Genomic DNA, 22495 nt, shown 5'->3' with positions numbered 1-22495 from the left:
AAGCAGCACAGGTTTAAAAGGTTGATATATACAATGTCTGCCTGGTTTCTCATACCTGTACAATTATTTACCAAGCCCAACATTTCCAAAACTGTTCTTTAGTTTTAGGAGCATGTAAATTAAGTACCTTGGCTTTGGTTTATTTTAGTTGTCTTGAATGCTTACAGTTTGAGTTAAACAAGAAAGCTGTGAGTAGCTGGCAGAGCTGGACCCTGCCTGAAGGTGTTTCTTGGTGCAGTGTCCATACAAGCAGGTATGGATCTGCTGGTACACACCTGCTGTGCGCAGTAGCAATGCTCCAGCAGTGCTGCCACTGGCTGCATGGGGCTTGCTGGAAAAACTTCACCAGACCAGCTCCCACCACCACTTTTTCAGCTTCTGTAGTTTGAGTTTCTAACAGTTTGGAAATGATGCCGAATATTACACCACATTCCAATGCTTTAAGGTGATCTGTACTAGAACCAATTCACTAAAGTCTTTTGTGGTCCAAACGCACCCCAGTTATAGGTTAGCGTACTAGGAGTTTTATGCTGCTTGCTTTTGAGTCATTAAAAGTTGGCCTAAAGAGATATCAAATTTAGATGAAGTCAAGTTAGGTCCCCATCATTAGAACACCTCATTGCCCAGCTTATTGTATTGTTCTGCGTTTTGTTCAGCAGAACCTTTCACATTCGGAACATGATGAAGATTTTCGTGGATAATTACATGCGCACTCTAGGGCTTTCATTTTGAAGCCATCTATAACAAATATATACCCATTATTAAGCAAAATTAAAAGCATGCCTTACCATTGCACAGAAAGTCTCAGGAGGATCTCCACATGTTATGTCTGGGGGATCCAGAGTCACTTTTACGTATTTGATCATGTCCCTGGCTTCCGGCTGGCAGGCCATGTAATCCCATACTTTTCCTTCTTCTGTGTAAATCTGAGTCTTACACACGTCATAGTGTCCCCACACGGAAGGGTAGTGCTGCATCACGGAGGATACAGTAACCCAGAGGGCGTGAAGTGACAGGAATCTTGACAAATACATTTCTAAATCCTTTTAGGTCACCTTTGTAAGGATGTTCAGTACCGGCGTTTGTGCGGTCTATAGATGATACATACGTTTACATATACATGTATATATTTCATAAAATAGGTTCCAACTCAAGCATGAAGCATTAGGATCAGGTGTTTGCTTCACTAAGTTGAAGACTTTGGTAGAAGCCACCCAGACCGCGATGACAACACCTTTCGCAGCAACACAGTGATTGTCCTTTGTTTTATAACTTATCTGTCAGGGCTTCTTGTAAAAGATGTCCAATAGCAGATAATAATTTGTGAAGCTGCAGGTCTTCCACTACACTGTCAATAACCCTGAGTGATCCTCCGTGTTCAGGGCTTGCAGGGGATGTCCAGACACACTGATAAATCAGTATCTGAAGAAAAAGGATGAGTGTCTGCAGGCTGGTGTCTGTTTCCCATCAATCATTCTTTTTTTCTGGCACCAGCACCCTTTTAGAAACAATAAAAATTAGAGTTATTGTCCAAGAATCAATGCATTACAAAATTCATGATATGTTGACATTTTGGAGGTTTGATGCAATATAAAGCAAATTGCTACAATATGGATAACCTTTATCGCAGGTGTTGTGCTAGAATGAACGAACTACCAGAATGATTCACAGTGAAAACTATTTTGACATGAAGGATTTAACTATTCTCTAACAAAGACAGATTTATAATGTTCCAGGTGAGTTACTAGTTTCTGCTTCCAAAACTGTATTTTCAACATAGCAAAAACCAGAGAGCAATGTACTGAACTCAAACTACTGCCCAGATCATGTAGGCAGGCAGGCAGGGGAGCACGAAGCCCAGTGCTGCGGGGGAGCAGCAGGAAAGCTCTTTTATTAAAGTGACACAGAGATGGGTATCAGGACTACCAGGTACAGATGGTGTCTTGGCAAGAGGACCTCAGTGAGCTCCAAAAGAGCTTTTGGAAAAGTAACAAAGATATTGTAAGCCCACACTTCTGTTTCCTTGAAGTTTCTCATTAGCATTGGAAGAGCTTTGCACTTTTTTTTCCCTTTGAACTGTGATTTACTGATCACACTGGGGACAAACTACTGCTAAAGATAATGGTTTATTTGTAGTTTATTATAAGGATGCTTCCCACTTCTGCATCTTAGTTTCCTAGGTTTTGGGGTGCGGGTACCTGTGTATTCAGCATTTATTTTACAGCAGATCTATTCCCTTCCCTCTCTTCATCAACACAAATAGAAATTGCCTTGGTTTGTACCACCTAAATTGTATTATTACATGTACAAAAACTTAGGCTGTTATGACTTAAAATATGCACATCCAAGAAAATACAGGCAAAAATATAAACTATGAATGAGGGAAACCGCAAAGACAGGATAAGTACCCTAATCACAGAAAGGGGAAACCAGGGCTAGGAACTCCAGCTCATTTCTCTCAGCCTGCGCCTGGTGTCAGCCCATGCCAGCTGAAGATGGGGAGCCTGAGTGCTGGGCTCTCTGCAGGAGTAGGATTCCAGCCAGCTGCTGCAGCACCTCTGCATTCTTTTTGTCTAGATGACAAAATCTAAGCAAACCCATCAGACAGATGTTAAGAAACAACTGTAAGTTACCACTCTCTGCAGCCCCCTTTGCTTGTCCCTAGTTTTTTAATTGTGCCCAGTTCTATGAACCCTTCTATACCTCAAAACCATGGGAAATGGTATGTGACCTGGTGAGCTCCTTAGCTATTTGCAAGCAGTCTCCCCATATATTTAAATAATGCTTCATCTTAAACTGAGTAAAACTACAGACACTATGAAATGCCAACAGATGGGTGAATTGTGTTTCCATAGCAAAGTAATTTACAATAATTGCCGTATGGACGTAAATGCAATTTTCCATTATATTCATTTTATCAAGTGTTACCATACAACTCTCATATTTTATCAGAACAGGCAGAGAATATCTGAATTTCCATGCAATAGCAATTCTCAATTAGTTCACACATATTTGAGTTAAAATCTGAATTTGATTAAGTTCAAATATGAATTTTCTTCACAAAAGCAGAAATATCTAAATTAAATCTTTCTAAGAAGCATACTGTGTAGTACCACTGGTTTTATAGCGACCTTACATTCTTTTTTGTTTTCAGTGGAAATGTTTACTTATTGTCTTGGAATTCAGGAATTCAGAGAACACTTTACGTGTCATTCTAAAGACACCTCATAGTCTTTCCTATTAGTCCTGTCAAATGTATTTTACTATTTCACAGGGAGGAAAAAAGCCACAGTCAACCAAACAAAACCCCATAGCTTAGAACAATTATTATACAAAAGGGAAACAACTACTCTGCTAAAAAAAGATACAAATTATTTTAAATTTGTGACAAATCAAAACACACTCTATATTGGAGAATGCTAAGTCACAGCTGGAATAAACAGTAGGTGAATATCATGTTTCTGTTACAAATAAGAGGTTACTGAGTTTAATTATCCTTAGACTACAAGCCTTTATATTCAGGAAAAAACAGATTTGTTTCCTTTCAACATTTTCCTTGCTAGCTCTTCAGTTACCTGTAACCTTTTATAACTGCTGAGACTAAGACCAACTAATAAACAGGACTGGACGGAACTAAAATAATGTGAAGCAAGCCACCACCTTAACACACTGCACTGAAATACTTCCCATATAACGAATTCTCATTAAAGTAAGCTAGTCATAATGATGGTCATTACACAGAATTATAGACTATAACATTGATCGAATTTAGTGCACTGACAAGGAAAAAGTGCAGAGGAGTGCAAGACATCTGAGCATTAGGCAGGTGTAGCAGTGTACAACAGACATTCCTGACAAGCAGCCAATTATAGCTTAAATTTCTGGCATATAACCAGTTCTGATTAATAGTTTTCCATTACATTACAGACATATTATTAATATATTAAAAATGTCAAGCTTTGGCAAGAACTAATACAGCATGGCTCAGTTAGTCTGTAATATCTTCTTTTAATGAGCTTACATTGATACAAGGAAAGATATTGACCAAAGCACATTAAGGATCCTGTTCTGTTTTTTTTTTTCTGATGGAGCTATACGATTTCTCCTGCTTATATTTATTCCTGCAGAGTCACTCACAATATGCATTCTACATTTGTGTGCCTTATTGCTAAGGACATATCTATTTGAATGGCTCTGTAAAAAAAAAAATGCTTAGAATAACACTACTGAAGTATACAGCTGTATCGGTTATATAGCTGTAAGCTGCTATCTGTGGGCAACACTAAGTGATGTTTTCCTTCCCAGTAATGCCTGTGTGTTTGGCCTTACAAAAAAGAAATCCAACAAACTGGGGATAACTAATGCCCAGTGCTCCGACCCCCTGCACCTCATGGTTCTCTGCTGGTCATACACCATGGGTTTTGGTGGCCCATAGGGATGGCAAACAGGGAGCAATATTCTTACTGACTGAGGGCAAAGGCTGGCAGGATATTAGCTAATGTATGAAAAGCTTTTAAAGCCCATTCCTCTTTCATGGAGCAACAGCGGTATGAACTACAGTGTGTTTTGGGCTTTGGTCATTCCTATGTGTCATAGCCTCTGCAATATAGAAAACACTGGGAGATATTGGAGAGGCAAAAGTGCTGAAAGCAATTCTGCTTTCCCTGCCTTCCCCCAAAGAACCTCTCTATCTGCAAAGTGCTGGGTATACAAGCCACAGAGTGTATGTTATAGCTGCTTGAGAGGAACTGCACGCAGCTGACTTCCAAACTCAAACCAGCTATGAAGGCAGTGCTAAGCACCCACATCCCTTTCCAGGTGGGTTAAGTCACACCTCACACAACATTTTAGTTCAGCAGCCTGAGCAGGTACCCCCTTTACAAACCAGCTAAAATGTGTCTCGGCAGAATCTGTGCCGGTGAAGAACTTCAGATCTCATTAGGGGTTGTTAGCAAACACTCCTTCTCTGCCTCCTTCTATCATAGTGAGAATCCACCCCCTTTCCAAATAACTCCCTCTGCACAAACTGTGTTGGCTGGATACCCCGCCTGAGCTCTCTGCCGGACAGCCACTGTGCAAACCACACAGGGAGCTCCCGGCCTCCCTCTTGGCCAAAACAGCAGGTAAGCGAAGGAGGTAATAAAATAACAAGCAATCACAGATTATGCATTGGAGAAAGCGTAGCTGCTACCACACACAAGTATGAGCGAGACCCAAAACCGGTTGTTATAATACATGGCAGTCTGAGGAGAATCGGCTAAACTCACAAGGCACGGGACCCCACGCTGGCTGTCATCTCCCAACACCGTTTCTCCCAAAGGAAACATGTTTCAAGTTTGTATCCCTAAGGGCTTCAGCAGCTGAGCGTATCTAACCAAGCCCAAGTAAAAAGAGCCTTTGTGTCTGCTCCTATCTATTAATTATTTAAGTCTGTTTAGAACATACAAAATAATGTGTATTGCAAAACAGAACTACTCCTCATACCTGCAACTTACATCTAATAACTTCCCAGTGTTTTTTACCTTACTATACAAACAACTTGAGAACCTGATATATATAAAGCTCATATATTTAAAAAAACAACTACCCAACTCCTTTTATAAGTGCAAAATTATCCATCAATGCAAACAAGAAGTGAAGCTGTATTCAGTAATTTTCTATATGCTTTCTGTCAATACTTGTATGAAATAGAGTATATTACACACAATTGCTGTGGTGCCTTTGGACTCTGAACAAAGTTTAGGTTCTATTTTTATCTAGCTTACTTAATTATTTAGCAAAAAAAGATTTCTTTGCCTTAGGAGGAACGTAAAATGTCGATACCTCTCGGCTGAAGAAAATAAAATACAGCATTCTGCTACCAAAATACTGGGCTTTGGCACTATACTTAAAATATTTCTGGTTTTCCCACATCATTCTTTGCTGAATGACACCTCATGCTACTGCTGCCATTACTTGCCGGCTAGCATCAGCTGTCAGCATATGGAGTAAAAGCACTTCAGCTATTTAAATTTTAGAGCCTTTGTACAGAGCTGCTTTACTTTTTTTTTTTTCTCTAGAATCTTTATAATTGTGGTTTATTGCCTTAAATAGCTTCATACCTAGCATCGATCTGTTCGGCCAGTTCTTCCTCTCACAATGCAAGTTAGCAGCTGGGGCAGCCATAGGTTTTTTGGTCATTATTTTTCTTCCTCATTACAGTCATACCTGCTCCTCAGGCAGTATATCCAGTGCACAGGACTACCAAGTCGAGGTGTGAGCTGACGACTTTCTAACTGCAAGTTCTTAGCCTCAGAGCTCAATGAAGACAAATGCCTACCAGACCCTGAATTTGTTCTGTGCTATTGCCAGGTTTTACATACGTAGCTAGAAAGTTGGTGCCACTTCTCATCAGTGTCACAGGGCTGAGGGTTGATGACAAAGTCCAGGACTTTTATGAGGATATTCCCACTAACTGCTGGAAACTCTCTGGTAAACATCCTTTAAAGCTCCAGAAATATGCCAGAAATCAACCTTTATTTTTGTCCAATTAAAAAACCACAACAAAACAAAACCCTCACACACCAAAAAAAACCCCAACCAAGCCAGGGAAAGTTCTACTGTGGTTTTCTTCCCCTTGACGGGCTGCCCAGGCCACAGCTTCTCAACCTCAACCACATCATCCTTAGGCAACAGAGTGATTTATTCCCTCTTTAAAAGCATTTCCACCGTTTGTTTCACTCACTGTCTCTGCTAACATCTCTGCAGAAGTGAGGCTGGCTCCTAGCACATCCGATCCGGAATATTGAAAAGTTGATTGCAGAACAACAAAAGTATATTCAGCGGAAGCCCAAGACGCACATGCACCAACTTTGAGAGTACAAAAGCATCAGTTTTATCGGGTTTGGCCGATCTGCGCTGCTCCCCACCGCGTGGGGTTTCCTTAGGGGTTCGGGTTGTGTGGGATGTGCGTGTCAGCGTCTAGAAAAGCCGCCTGCAATTTCCGACGCAAAGGAGGGAACTGTTTCCAGGTTGAGTACCAACGACCTGCCCGCTGCTCCTCGGCCGGCGGGGCTGTTCCCTCCGCCACCGCCCCGCCCGCTGTCAAATGGGACTTTTGATCTTCCTCGCTCCTCCCCCGCGGAAAAATCCGCGGGGCGGGAGCGGCCGTGAGGAACGCCCTCCCCCCACACTTCACTGCTCTTCCACCGGCTACGCGCCGCTGCCCGGCCTGAGTTCAGCTCCGGCGGAGAAGACAGCCGCGCAGGTACCGCCCCGCCCGGGCCCGGCCGCGCCGCGCTGCGCTCCGCGCGGGCTGCAGGGGGCGCGCGGCCCGCGCCAATCCGCCCTCGGTCCGCGCCTCCGCGAGGGAGAACGGTACCCTCACGCGCTCCGCACACGCGTACTCCCGCTCCGCACGCGCGGCCGCATTCGTCCCGTCCCGGGGTGCACGGAGTTGCGGGCGGTACTCACCGCGCGGACGCGGGCTCCCCTCACCGCGGGGCGGCGCGGAGCCGCCGCGGCGCCGGGACGCGCTGGGGCTCCCTCGGCGGCGGCGGCATGAGACGCCGCGGGTCGAGCGGGGGAGCTGCTTCCCCCGGGAAAAGTTGCCGGACGGGCGCGGGGTCTCAGCGGGGGCCGCCGCTCTCCCTAGGCACTTGTCGGCGCCGAAGTTTGGCGGTGCGCGGACGGCGGGCAGTGCGCGGCGGTGCAGGCGGGCTGCTGGGCGGGCGGGCTGCCGCTCTCCTTCGGCGCACGGCGAGGCGGCGGACGGTGTGCGGGCGCGCAGATCATCGCCGCGGAAGCGGGAACGGCGCAGGTGCTCCCCGCCCGCAACCACGACCGCTCAGGGCGAGGATGTCCCCTCTCGGGGCGCCGGCGGCAGCGGCATGAGGCGCAGGGAGAGCGGCGGGCTCGCGCCCCTGTCCTGGGCTGCGGCACGGAGGTCTCCGGCGGCGCGGCCAAACTTCGGGCGGCGGCGGCGCCTCCTCCTCACTTCGGAGCGGTCTCCCCGCGACTGGCGGAGAGCGGGGCGGCGGCTGCTACCCCACCTCCGGGCCCGCGCCACGCGCGGCCCTAGCGCCGCCGCCGCGCCCGCCCCCCCCGCCGCCGTGCTCCCCGCCCCGCCACCCCCGCCGTGCGGACCTCCGGCGCCGCCTGCCCCAGAGGGAGGGTGAGGTTCTCCGCCTCCCTCTCGGCCGCAGCCCCGGCAGGGATGGGAGCTGCAGCGGCCCAGCCCTGGCGGTCTTTGGCTGGTCCCTTCCCGCTGGAGCGGCCTTTTATTTCCTTCTCCTTTTCGGCTTCAGCCTGGTAACGCACTCGCGGAGATCGCTCTAAGGGCTTTTGCTCCCCGAGCCCGGCGGCGCTTGGACACGGGGCTAGGGTAGCGTCCCGCTTGGGTCTCAAGAGGGTCCCTGCGCAGGGCTGGGCGCGGATCCTTCCTCAGTTCATAGCACCGGAATGCTACCGAAGCAGGGGAGAAGCGTTATGTGTACTGTTGCAGTGGTGCTGTGATCGCCCTCCTCGTTCCAGTCCCTCTGGGCTCCAGAGAGATGCAGATACTCCGGCCCTGCATTCTGCTCTGCCTGCTCGGTTCCCTCCCGCGCCCACCCGTTCCACTTCTGTTGCTTGAATGAGACGTACACAGTATTCCCCTTCAGACTTTCCCAGGCTATAAAACAGTATCTAAAACTAATAATGCTTAGTGAGTCCCGTGTAGGATTCGTGCTCACTCCAGGAAACTACCTGGTTGCTGCATTTCCCCAACTCCAGGTGCCATCTCTGGCAGTCAGACACCGGCTGTATTGTGAAGACTCAGGAGCCGTGTTTATCGTTTGTTTGCGTGTTTTGCATGTTAAGAGGTGTTAAACGTGTTTATGTAGGCAACAGTGCTATTGCATTTGGTTGACAAGATTTGGCAATTTCCAGTGCCAGGATGTAACGGGATGAAATGCAGAGGATTTCTGGTAGAGTGAGAGACTTGTTCTCCATTTGGGCTATGGAATTTGATAGGCTGTGTAAATAACTGGCTGGAGCCATTAAGAAGGGCATTTTGCTTCTTTCCCTTATGGCTAACTAAACCAGCAAAGTCAAAAGATGCCTTCTAGTTCCTCACAGCTTTTGTTTCCCTGTGTGGGCAGTGGTGTTGGTTTGCTCTTTCCACTTTTTCTCTGGCATCTCTGTGGTTGCGTCAGTGCAGGTACCTCATACGTGGAAAAGCCGTTTGTGTGGGAAGCCAGAAATGATCAAAGGGGTGGAAAAATTAAGCTTCAGGGTTTTTCAGCCCCCAAAGCAGTTCTTGGTCTGTTTGCAGCCTCCTAGTGAAGGGAAATTGTCCCTGAGCTGGTACAAAAGGATAGAAGGTGAAAATGAGTAATTTTATCTTTCCACTTGAACTGGGAATGTGTCAGGTATCAAGGCTCCATAGAACCTTTTGTAAAGGAGAAGGGCAGTTTGACTGCGGGTAGAAGAAATGAGCTGGTACCCTAAATACAAGACAGATGGTTGGCTGTAAAGCAAAGGGCAAGACACCTTATGCACTGAGCCAAGTCCCTGCAGCAGCATGTGTCAGTGAACCAGCCCTGCTGCCCCTCACAGCTATTGGGGACCTTTGCCTCCAAGGCGCTCCAGGTGTGGTGGCTTTGTCCAGCTGTGGGCACAGCTGGATCATCTTTTTGCAGATGCTGCAAGGTGAGTGGTTTGGGAGCGCTCGAGGATGGCTCTTTTGCTTTAGACTCAAATTGGGAGAGGAAGCCTTCTTCCCGTGTGCAGAGAGCATAGCTCTTTACATCACAATAATCACCTTGTGTGGCTCAGATGGCGTGCCCTAAATCTCAGCTATGGGGCTGTGTTGGAAGTTTTCTGTCCTTCACACTGAGTCTGTGTCCTGTCTGCTGAGACCATCTCTTGCCTGGTGGGACTGGCTGGCCACAGAGATTAAAGGCAGGATGAAGTCATTTGATATGTCAAACATCATTATGTTTTTCTGCTAATGATATTAGCCTCTTCTGTATCAAAGCTGGAGCAGCTGGTTTTGAGTACAGTGGCACCAAGCACGAGATTAGATGTGCTGTCCTGGTAGAAATAATGGCTACAAATCAAATCCAGTCTGAGAACATGGCCAAACTTCCCAGTCAGATTTTAAGATCAACATAAAAAAGGGATCTGATTTAAATTCTTTGTTAAAAGCTGTTTTAAGGATGGAAAAGCAGATGGAACTCAGCAGCTAGAAGAAACTTGCCTGTGTTAGTTTTGTTCTGGAGTAAAATGGGGAAGGATGATGCCTTTATAATCAAACTGAAAATACTGCGAGAATTCCTGTATTGAATTTCTGACAGCTCCTTCAGTAGTGAGTAATGATTGCTCACATGTAAATAGACTGAGGAACTCACTGTCACAGGACCTTGAGACTGGACTTTAGTAGGATTACTAAAACAGATTTGATATTTAGACAGAAAATAAGATTAATGACAGTTTGAATGGAATATTTAAATATATACAGACTACAGCAGGTCCCACTACCTACCTTACTGGGTTAGAAAATTGCTAAAATGAAGATTTAGCCAGTCATAAAATACCAAAGGATGGAAAGTCACAACCCTGGGAATGTGTTATCTTGAAAGTGCCTCCAGCATTATTTCTTATGTCTTCTCAGTAATAGTTGGTATTGGTTCCTAACGGAATCAGGGAAAGGGATTAATTTTTTATTACTGGCCTGAGCATGGGAGCATCTATGCTATTAAGATACTCCTGGCTACAAGGCATAACTTGTAGCCTGAATTGCTGGTGCAGAAGTAGTATCACTGATTGCAAGCTTTTCTGTGGAACACCAACTGAACTGTGAGTTTTTAACCGAGTCCTAAACCTTATCAAGCTTTGCATGATTTCAAGTTGTGGTTGGATATTTAGTGCATCCCCTCATGTGCCACTATGAATCTTTTATTGCCTTCTCCATTCCAAGCTGACCTCTAATGATACAGCAGAATAGTTTTAACAATGCGTTTGCCTGCAGCAGAGAACACTGCACAGAGCAGTAGTGGAGTTTCTGGCTTTGCCTGAAGTAGCAGGTGTCTCTAGAAATGTAGCCAAAGGCATGGGGAGCTTCCCTGCTTGAATCCCAGTGTTTCAGCGTAGCGATATCTGGGGCTTTAAGAGAAATATGCAGATGTGACATGATGCAGTGGCTGAGGGCTGACCTCAAAACAGAGGCTGATCATCGCAAGGCCGGTGTCAGGTGGGGAAGCGGGGAGCAGGCAACATTTGAGCAGTGTCAGGGTCCTGCTGTGCAGAGAGTGGTTCAGTGCCACTGTGCATCCCTGTGCTGTGGAACTGCTGCCTGCTCCATGTGCTGCTCTGCTCCTCCAGTGCACTGTGTATATTTCTGACCTCTTTCCCTGCTAGCTGAACTAGGTTTTGTGAAGCAGGAGGCAAAAAGTGTGGGAGGCAAGAGCAGGAGGAGTGCTAATTTGCCCCTACCTTCCTTTGCTGAGCTGAGGCAGGGGTAGAAATAGACAAGAAACTGCAAACTTTCCCAGAGGCAGAGCCTGTCTGTCCACCTTATTGCTGCTTTGCCCACAGTAGTTTACAGTCCCGTAAAGTCAATTGGTTTGTGAGGATTTGAATGTTGGTCTGGACTTGCACCTTTAGTGCCTTCAGCAGCGTAATTTCCAGAATGACTGGAAAACTGTATTGAGATAAATGACAAAATCAAACGGTTTCTGCATTTGTGCAGGCAGGAGGACAAATCCTGACTCTGTTCAGCAAAGAAGCAAAACCGCAGACATCCCCAAGCAGCATTTTGCCACTGCTTGAGCTTCAGCACAGCTCAAGGGCTGGGGAGGCTACTGAAAAAAAATGTCATCTCTTGCTCTGAAACCTCCATCACAGTACAGTTAGTAAGAGGTTTTCTCTGAGCAAGATGGATGGCAGAACAGAAGAGTGCTGACAGCTACAAGTGCCTTGTCTATACCAGGGCTTCCATCACAGCACTCTGCCCAGAGCAGACCCAACTAGCAGCGCTGGGAAGTTCTAATGTAAAAGGCCAGTGGAGACACACAGTGCTCTCACAGGCCCTCTAGCCTGAGTAAGGTAACCTGGGTGGCCAGCTGGGAGTATGATATTGCACTGATGCACACTGCATAAAGAGATATGCGAGTTTGATATCCTACTCCTGCCTCTATTCCCATACAGCTTGATAATGACTTTTTCCCTGTAGAGGGTAGGGAGATTTTTTTCCAATCATTTCAGGGCTGAGAGCTTCTCTGAGCAGGACATCTTGGTCTGAGATCTTGAAATTGGGTTTGTATGAAATCTGCAAGAGAGACTACCTCATCAGCAGGTTTTTCATTTAGCTGGGATTGTTTCCCACTGGTGGGACATGGAACCCCATTACTCATTCCTCGAGTCTCAGATGGAAAACGAGCCACTTCAGGTCTCCTGGGGGAAGTATGTTTGTAATTCCCATGCAGTTCCCCATGGAATGTGAGCAAAGGGGTTCCGCCAGGTGTGCCCTCAGAAGGCAAAGTCAGTTATTTGATGTGCAAAGGGTTATTCTTAAGAATCAGACTTGCTGATTTAGAGATGCACAAAAATTACAACCTGGACTTCTGCTCACAGGATGGAATATGCTTTGTTCTAATAATAAATACTGAATCTCTGCTGTTTCCATTTACATAACACACATGACACAATGTGTAAATCCTTGACAATATTTTTTCAGAATTTAGCAGCTTGTTTTTCTGCAAACATGAACATTTATTTTTGGTGTTAATAATTAATAATATGCCACATGCCTATAATAAATGAAAAATCTAATCTTGTATAGACATAAATGTGTCTGCCAAAGTGGACTTTCTGTGCTGTAAATGACTTTCACAAAGTGGTAACATACATTCTATTTTCAATCACTGGTGATTTGTTTTGTGGACAGATATGTCATTAAACCAAATATTTTCCTTTGAAAACAAGAAATACTTAACACTTTTTTTTTCACAAAAGGAAAATAGTTAATATTTATTAAAAAAATGGAAGTGGCTAATATAAAAATCTTTGCAGCTGTTCCCAAAGAAAACATAGACAGCAATCTGGAAAATCCCAGCAATGGAGAGAAGGGAACATGAGATATGAGAGCATCAATCCTCATCCCTGCAGCGGAAAGAAGGAAACAACCTCCTTAGGGTCAAAGACACTCCAGCAGTTGGGCAGAGAATGACTCTATGCAGTGCAGAACAAGATACCCGAGTGGTGCAGGGTAGCAGACCTAGGTATGCCTTTCTCTCACCTATTGATTCTTCCCTTCAAAGCTCAGTATCTTTAGGTTTCATCTTTTCCTAGAAAACAGCAGTAGCTGAGAAACCTCATGAAAAAGCCTTTGGGTTGTACTGCTCTTAATGGCTGTCCCACCTGGCAGCCTGCAGTGTGCCTGCTCTTGGTTACAGCGTGACTGCTCCTCCTGACTGTGTTAGCACAGCCAGCAACAGCCATTGGGCTGAAAGCTATAGCTGTGCTCATGAACTCTGCTAAGCAAATTTAATATTTTAACACTGATTTCTGGTACAAGATGCGATGTAGTTTGTCTCATTACCAGAGAAGCCACATGTTACTGTGGTTCACTCAACTGCGCTGGAAATACCTGTTTTTCCAGAGGAGCCTGAGTTGACTTTTTTGGAAAGGTAGTGATATGCTGACACCAGAGGAGTACTAAAACATGAGATGTTTTATTAGTCTGTTTCATAAAAAACTTCCTAGTTTCTGTATTTGTTCTGCTTTGATTTATACTATTCCAAACAACTGGTAACTGTCTTTAGAGAACTCTCATCTTTGTTGAAGGTTTAACTCATTGGTTTACTGGTTGTGGTTAGCAGTGTGGATGACATAAGGTCCTCAGAAACTGGTTAAACCTTGTGGAAAATGTAAACGTTAGTGTTCCAGCATGAAATAAGAGAGGAGATGAAAGAGATTTATCTGAACCATTTTCACACTATCATTATGCATTCAGTAGAAGACAAAGATTATCAAAGTCCATTTGCTATTCAGGGGCCAACACTAATTAATCAATAGAAAATAGGGTGCTCTAAAAAGGATGGGTTCAGAGTAACCAGGCTCAGCTGACTTAGCCACTTTTACAGTGGCAAACTCCCTGAATGGTATTGTCCAAGGTGCTTTGGAGGCAAGTTTTCAAAATTCCCCATTTTCTGAATTTCTCTCTGCCCAGTTCACCTTCTGCTTATGGCACCCTCTCTGCTGGAAACCCACAGACACCTGGAGATTCATGGAGGATCACGTTACTGTAACTGAGCTGAGTCCTGGGGGAACCTACTCACATGCATAGGTGACCATAGAGTACAGCTATCAATATAATTGATCAAAAAATGTGTACAGTGAAGGGGTTTTTTTGCATTTTGCAAAAAGGCTTTTAAGATTGAAATGGTCTGTGGAAATGGACAGCACCATTGCAAGCTTCAGCCATTTTTCAAACATAATAGTAAGCATAATATGTTATAAAAAGGAATAGATTATTTCTCCAGAAATATTGAACCTGTTTTTGAAATGGAGGTTTTATCTTTTAATTCTATATCTTGAAAATATTTCATGTCCTTGTATTCTTTTAGCAGATATGCTTGTCAGGTCTTGGACTCAGGGACTGCTTCTTACATTTGCGTACAGAGCCTAACATTGCTCTAATCCTAGTTATGCATCTAAGGTCAGACATGCTACGTATGTGCAGTAATTAACAGTAATTCATCTGTTGTCACATATCTCACAGCTGTTAATACTACCCTAAACGTATTTCCTTTTCAAAAATAGCTTTTTAGAGATGCGTAGCTCTCATAGCATGCATGTGATAGCTAGCTGAAACAACCAGCCACTCTGAATTTGATTCCCCAGTTGAGCTTAATGTTTGGGTAAAATGACAATTACATTTTCTGTGTTTAAGAACCAGCTATATTCTGTTCCTCCAGCAGGGTAAAAGGTACATACTGAGAACTACCAGTTATTTACTCAATTACACACGTGTTCCTACACAAATATGACATTGCCTAGTACAAATTTTAATTGGCCCAATATTTTAACGTTGAATGGAAACCCTTCAGGGATGCTTTTCATTGTTCTATTGTTGATGAATTTGTGTGTCAAAACACACAAGTAGTGCTTTGACATGGGATAAACCCACAAGAACAGTGGACAGAGGTAGTATTTGAAGAATAGATTATTCCTCCTGTTGAAAAGGAGAAATAAGTATATAAAAGCATTTACTCCTTGAAAACCTGGATTATGAAGAGGCATTTTGGGGTGTTCATTTGATAGGAATGTGGATCTCTGCTTTTGGAGAGCAAAGTAGGGAGAACTCAGCTAGTTTTCATGTGACTCAACCACACTTTTGTCAGGTAACCGTTAGTTTTGATTTGTGGTATACCATTATGAACCAGTGAAGGGCAGCACTAACCAACAGTTTTAGGTAACTAGAAATATCACTAATTATACTTTCAAGTTTAAAATGGTGTAAACATTAATTGTTTGACTGGATTTGCTATGAAATAGGTTGTTTTGCTGTATTACTGCAAAAGACTAACTTCAAGAGCATTCCGTAATCATCGGAGCAGAATTCTGCAGACACAAATTAACGGCGTGTGACGGATTGTGAGAAATGGCATTTCATTTCTCGAAAAACTGAATCTTTTCCTAAGAGTAGGGTCAGTTCAATTGCTTTATTAGGTTATAGTATGGGATCTACACATCAAAACAGATTTTAGCAGATTGAATTATGGTTTCTTATCAGAAATACATAAGCAGCTAATACAGATGTTTTTGTAGTTCAAAACACTGGAGGCTTTTCTACACAGATTGGTAGATAAGATTAGTTAATTTATTTCTGAAGTTTCCTTCAGCTTGTTTTTTGCTGTTTTTTTTTTTTTTTTAAACTAATGATCTCAATGTCTGGTAAACTCATTTATACTCAATATAGCAGGATGTCAGAAAGAAGTTTCACTGGCAATTGTATTTTTTTCCTCATGTCTGAAAATTCAGCTGTAAGCTTGTACAAATACTGTCTTATTGACCATGGCTGTTTGTGAGGAGATATGTTAAAAGGTGCTCTATTATTTGGTCTCATTTTAAATGCCCTATACCCACATGCACTTACCCTCTTACCCCTTCAAAAATCTTGACTTTCCATAGGAAGCTATGTTATACTAGAAATTCAAAGCAATCGTTCATCTGTTTACTTGTAAAAAAACCCCAAAAGCTGTACATCATTCTGAATTTGAAGTGTTTGTCATGGCTGTGAAAAACAGATGAATCAGTCCTGTTAGATGATTAACTGAATACCCTGTAAATAAAGATCTTCACTGTGATTTTGTAATAGAGATCTCTGTGCATATTCAAATAGCTACCAACAATTTTAATTTGCAACATTTTTTTTTTTCCAGATAAAATAATTATTCTAATACTAGGAGTATTTTAGTGCTAAAGAGAACATGTCTTGACTCATTACATAAGTGCAAGCCTGCACGCATTTAAGCTTTACTGTGTCCTTCACATCCACACTACCTGCCGTAGCCTCTAGCCACCCAGCCAGTCTTCAATGGGGTTGCACAGACCCGGGACAGTCCGTAGGGCTAAGGAGTGATGGAGAAATGGGTCTCCACAGAGAGAATGGGGTCTCCAGGAGCAGCTTAGTGGAGTGACTCATGCTGACCCTTTGGGTGATACACTGCTGAATAACTTCTTAGACACATGATAAGTATTAGTGTAAAGACCAGCCGTTAAGCAAGATCTTGCCTGTTAATCCAAAGGCGTCTACTTTAACCTCAGACGTTTTGGTGTGTGAAATATGTACCAGTAATCATTGCATTTTCCTCTACTGTAAGCCAAAGGGAAGTTTGTGAGAAAAGTTTTAAACTTACTAAACAGAATTCCTTGCTTTATCTGGAATCACTTCAGTTGTTCTTTTATCTACTCTGAATATTTGAATTACTAGCATGAATTCAGGTTATGCCACTTGTAATGTTATGTGTACTTGTAATGTTTTGCGTGATGTGAATGCTTTAGTTTTTTAAAGGATGTCCTTACACAAGTCTGTCTGGCATACAGCTGGCCTTCCTGCCAAAAAAAGGTCCAAGTGGTGAAGAGTAGCAAAGGCATCTGTGGCACTTCAGGTACAGAAAAGTAGGTGTTTGGTCCAAGTGAGTTTCCTTGGCTCCCTAGTGATAGGGGGTGAGATAGGCAAAGATTCATCCCATGTAAAAGATCTGAATTAGGGAAGATTAATAACAGAGGACCTAACTGTGAGCCTTAAGGCTTAGGGGTAGGCTCCAGGTGAGCGGTCCCCTGGGTGCTGTCTCTGCAGCCCTAGGATGGCTCTGCTGAACTGCTTTTGAGAGAGGTGCTGGGTCTATTTCCTCGCTCTCTTTCACACAGATGTGCCATTCCTTCAGACTTGGGGTAGCAAAGGGGGCATGTCGGGGCCAAGATAACTCTAGTTGTTTTCTCTCTCTGACAGACTCGTGTACTAACTAAACATAAATATAAGGATTTTCACATTCCTATAGTCAACACTTATTTATGTTTTAAATTTCACCTGCGTTGCAAGACACTGATTACTATATTTAATGTGCAATGACATTTATTGCAGTATTAATGTCCAATTAATGCATGAAAAATTCTCCTTTTCCTTTTAAGGGATTAAAATAATATTTTATAAGATGTGTCTGGGGCCCTGGTTACAAATTAAAATGGTGACATTTGCTGCAATAATGGGTTTTATGTTGGAAAACCAGAGCAATAGATCAGATTCTAGAAAAGACAAATGAAACAACCAATGAATTGAATTATTAGAAGCTTAAAATGGCACTGAAGTTTATGTTTACTCTGATATGTAAAGCATCTATTGATCTGAAGTTTGATCAGTAATATTTACAAATTTATTCTTATATACATCATTATTATTGCATACTCATGTATTAATAGTATGTTAGGTTATCTGGGTAGGCTCCTGGCACTCCTGAACACTGATTGGCCAAGGTGCTGCAGGGGCTCCACTTTCCATGCACTGCTGGGGCTTCCACCTAAAAAACTGAAAGAGCTCTAAAGAAAAATGTCACACAGTTATGACCCTGATGCTGCTGGGGATGGGCACATGTGTTCCCTCCCCTCCTCTTTTCATTCGGACCTTTTGAGGAGTCCAAGGACAGATTTCAGGACCTGAGAGGATGGGTACTCACTGTACCATGCTCCAGAAAGTCATGTACAGGGAGCAAATGGTGTGAATCTGGAGATTTCTCTTACAAAAGAGAGCTTGAAATGCACTGCGTGCAATAAACAAGTAATTCTAGAAAAGCAAAACTAAATCAGGCTGAACCCACAGTTTGTTAAGAGTGGGAAAGCTGGGCAATGGACACATTCTGCTGGTAAAAGAGAAAGTACATAGACACTCCATAGACAAGTAGTTTAACAAAATGAATTTTTTTCCACACTTATACATAAACACAGAAAAAGGATTAGGAAGAAAAGTTTCTAAAAACAGAAGTTAAATGTTAAGAGCATGCATGTAGCATCCATCTGTAGTAGATGCTAAAGCTGTAACTGCTTTCAAGAGGTGCAGGGCTCAGATTTGCTTCTTTTGAAGATGCCTTTCATGTGTCCTTCAGGCCACCTACCCTGTTTGACTCTTTGATTTCAGCAGCTTTGCAGATCTGGGGCTGGGTTCAGAGAGACTAAGAACTGGGAGAGTGTGTTTTGATATTAGCATCTGCCACACTGGGGAATCTGGCAGCTGGCTTCCAGTCCTGCCCAGCATTTCACACAGATCAGAATCAACATTAGCTGGATCTGTAACTTTAAGTATTGGCCATGTGTATCCTTCTGACTCCCCAGTTTGCAGCGCTTGTCTATACTTTTTCCTAAACAGAAAAATGGTAATTAAAGTCATATGGGGAATATAAAATTGGGTGTTGAATCAGTAGAGCACAATTGCATAGCCAACATATAAGAATATAAACTAAAATCCTTGTTCTCATTTTTCATATTCTTTACTTGATGGCTGAAATCACAGATTATATCCATAATGAGAAGCATTATGCGCTTGACTAACATGTATTACAACATTTAAAAATGTATTATAGAAAGCCATAAATATATTATTTTTCATTTGTAGATATTTAGTGGCATGGGTCTAAATGCTGTTTTCATAGGAAATATAAACATGCTGCTATGATTGGAATCTGAAGTTACCCTGCTGGAACATCACATAGCAGGCACCACCAGCAGGCAAAATGGGGCAGGGGAGCCAGCAAAAAGAGTGTCCTAAATACTCTTATGAGGGTAGAGGCAGTACAGCTTATAACTGCAGATGCCGAGGCTTGTAGGTAACTCTGCTTCAGGGAATAATTTCATATTAGTTCTTAAGGGTTCTTTGTTTCTGAATTGTATTCTCTTGTAAATAAAATGCAGGGTATCTTACCAAACAAAACCCACAGAGTCTTTTGTGGTAGGGAATTGGAATATTTAGAGTCAAGTCATGTCACACTCATTTACTTCTGAGAAACATCATCCAGCTACCTTCAAATCGCTGCTTACTCCATTCAGATTCTTAGTTTTAAAATTTTCTATTGAAATAGGGGTCTGATCTAGGTTTGTGGGGAATTTTTTTAAGACCCTGATTTGTTCAGTCCAGCTATCTGACCACCATAGAAAGTGTGGTTTGTCTCATAATGAATAATAAATAATATGCAGCTGGAACTGCAGGGAGAAAGCACATGCATGACTGCAATAGCAGTCTCATGGGGTAATTGTGGGTGTTAAGGTGCTCCCCCCTCCCCCAGATGCAGAAATGAGCATCTAGCAGCAAAAAGGCTACTACAGAGTAGTAGTACAGACTGCTAAAAGACTATGGAAAGTCAACTGGAATGCATGTAAAAAATGATGGCAATAATATGGAAAGTCTGTTCCCTTGTCTTGGTGCTTTCTAGGATAACCTGTGTGTGGTTGTCTCACTGCAGCTGTGGTCTTGTCATTATTCACCATCAGGTGTATCCACTTGCTTTTTTCTGCATCCTTTTATTTACAGTGGATGAAAACCTGGAAGTCCATTTCAGCTGTATGTGTGTTCTCCCTTCAATCCAATTTGTTTTCTCCTGCAGATCGGTTTCTTCACTCCTGTCTCTAAAACGTTGTGGGTTAATCAACATTGGTACATCAGATAAGAGAGGTATTTACTGTGAAACAGATAAAGAACTTTTCTTCCTTTTTTGAAGGAAAAATAGTTTTGAATCAATTAATTAATAGATGGTCAGTTGTTCATGTAGCTTGGTGGCTCCTTGGCAGCTTCCTGAGAAGGTGGGAATCCTTGGATGTTGTTATTGCACCGTAATGACATAATATTTGTGACGAAATCCTCTGCCACAGTGGTTGCCAGCAGGACAATGGATTTCTGGGGAAGCTATTCTAGTTTTGTTCTGGCAGATACTGAAAACAATAAAGGTATCAGTAGGAAGAAACTGGTTTTAGTGCCATCTTTGTTCCACCCTGTATTGCATATTAACCATACCGCAGCCGTCTTTCTGTCTCTGCACCTCTCAGTCCTATTACCAATTACTGGCACCAGCCACTCTCCATATGTGTTCTAGAAATTAGTCTCTGATTATTAAATCATGACTGCATGTTAACACCCATTATTTTTATAAACCCACTGCAGACTCCCATGCATTATAAATAAATTGTATTAATTCCAATTCATATGAAATATTTATAAATATTATGGAAAAGGCTCCCTTTCTGTGCATAACTATTAGACATTATAGAAGATTGCAAATGGTCAATTATGTAAAATTATGAGAATACAGACTTAAAATTAGGCTCATAATCCTACGACAAGAGACATGCAGAAAACCAAGATTCCAACTGGGTTCAAGAAGAGTGACATGCTTTATGTTTCTTAATTATCTTTATTTCCCAGTAGTATTGCTGTTGCTAGAGCTCAGTTTACCAATGAAAGGGTAATAAGTTGCAGAGGTACTCCTTTCATTCTCCTGTGTTGTCAGAACATAAAATCATAGAAGACAGATGATTTTAACTATATTGTGTTTGAATTGAACAAATACACAAAACACAAAAACAAACAAAAAAACACAAACCCAACACAAAACACCCCAAAAAAAACCAAACCAACACAACACCCACCCAAAAAAACACAACAAAAAAAACACACCACAACCAAAAACCACCCCACAACCAACCAACAAAACCCAACCCCACCACCAACCCACACCCCAACCCCACCAACAAACAAACACCCCAAACCAAAACAACCACAAAACAAAAACCACCCAACCCCCCACCACACCAAAACAAACAACCCAAAAAAAAAAAAAAAAAAACACACCAACAAACCAAACCAAACACAACCCAAAAACACAAACAAACCAAACACACAAAACAACCAAAAAACAAACCACCAAACACAACCCCCACACACCACAAAAAAAACAACATAAAGAAACATAATTAGCAACATTAAACCTACATTTTCTAAATATTTGGAAGCAGGAGTAAAAGATTTCAAAGGCTACCCTTTTCCATATTTAGTCGGAATTGTGTTGCTTTGCTGACTATAGAAGCACTTGCAAGTTTCATTATAGTGGTATTTCATTTGACTGTAGTTAATGGTCTGACCATTTTCATTATGTATTCTTATGAGTTTATCATTTGGACATTTTAAAATAGAAACATAATGAAAATCATAATAGAATTAGGAAGCTTTTCTCTAGAAAAGCAATTTTCTCCATAGGCTGCTTGCAGCAGTACCATTTTTCTCACTGTAGTTAAGCAGAGGAGGGTTTCAGCTCTGGGAACACCAGGACTAGCTGTGAAGTCCAGGACTGCCATCAGGGAGAAGACTTGCTCTAAACTGGTCTTCTGTCACTGTTGTTGCAGGAGAGATGTAGTAAGATGCATGAGAAGACTAAGAGAAAATGTAGCCTGAGCCCTCTTCTATTTTCACACTTAAGACAATGACTTCTCCCTGTATGTATCAGGTTGTACTTTATTACCATACAGTTTTCTTTGACTTAAAATATCTTTAGCATTCTGATTCTTGAGTGTTGAAGCTGTCAGGCAGTGCCTCAGCAAGCAGAATCTATTTTTTTCCAGGAAAATATTTCACTTCATTACAATGCATTTCAAACCCAGCTAAGGATAGTTTATGAAATACAATGTCACTGCTAATGCCAGTAAAGAGGTCAAATTTTTCTGTGATGGAGAAGAAAAATTGTGCCTAAGGACACTAGAGAACACAGGTAGGGTTTGGGTAAAGAGCTAACAGAAGTCAGAATTCATATGCTTGTAATTGAAAACTGGTACTTGATAATTAAGCCATGCTAACAGGTAGCCTCAAAGGTATGCTGCCAAGAATACAGCATGCTATTCATGGCATTGAAAAGTTTTAAGGTTTAGAACCCTGAATTGCTCACCATTAGACTGGCTCTGCTGCCACTGAAGTCAAAAGTAGAATTCCTGTCAG

At 42.7% G+C, this 22495-nt stretch overlaps 1 protein-coding gene across 8 annotated transcripts in view; it reads right to left on the bottom strand.

The window, feature by feature from the left end:
- The window catches only part of NTNG1 (netrin G1), a 175437-nt gene extending 167720 nt beyond the window's left edge, over positions 1-7717 (bottom strand). For 4 of the 8 annotated variants that reach the window (XM_061345975.1, XM_061345969.1, XM_061345971.1 and 1 more), the window contains exons 1-2: positions 7453-7715; positions 789-1498 (exon numbers count right to left, since the gene is read on the bottom strand). In XM_061345975.1, coding sequence (XP_061201959.1) covers positions 789-1034 — 246 coding nt within the window. In that variant the 5' untranslated portion in view covers positions 1035-1498; positions 7453-7715. Of the gene's footprint in view, positions 1-788; positions 1499-6580; positions 7209-7452 lie in introns of those variants that run through there. The other 4 variants (XM_061345978.1, XM_061345976.1, XM_061345977.1 and 1 more) reach the window with 4 other exon arrangements.
- Positions 7718-22495: the final 14778 nt, after the last annotated feature.

This window comes from Neopsephotus bourkii, unplaced genomic scaffold, assembly GCF_033783945.1.
Source record: "Neopsephotus bourkii isolate Nb327-2 ecotype Australia unplaced genomic scaffold, CSIRO-AGI_Nbou_v1 NB_250, whole genome shotgun sequence".
Lineage (NCBI taxonomy): Eukaryota > Metazoa > Chordata > Aves > Psittaciformes > Psittacidae > Neopsephotus > Neopsephotus bourkii.
The sequence above is the reverse complement of the archived record's forward strand: the minus strand, read 5'-3'. Positions and strand labels throughout refer to the sequence as shown.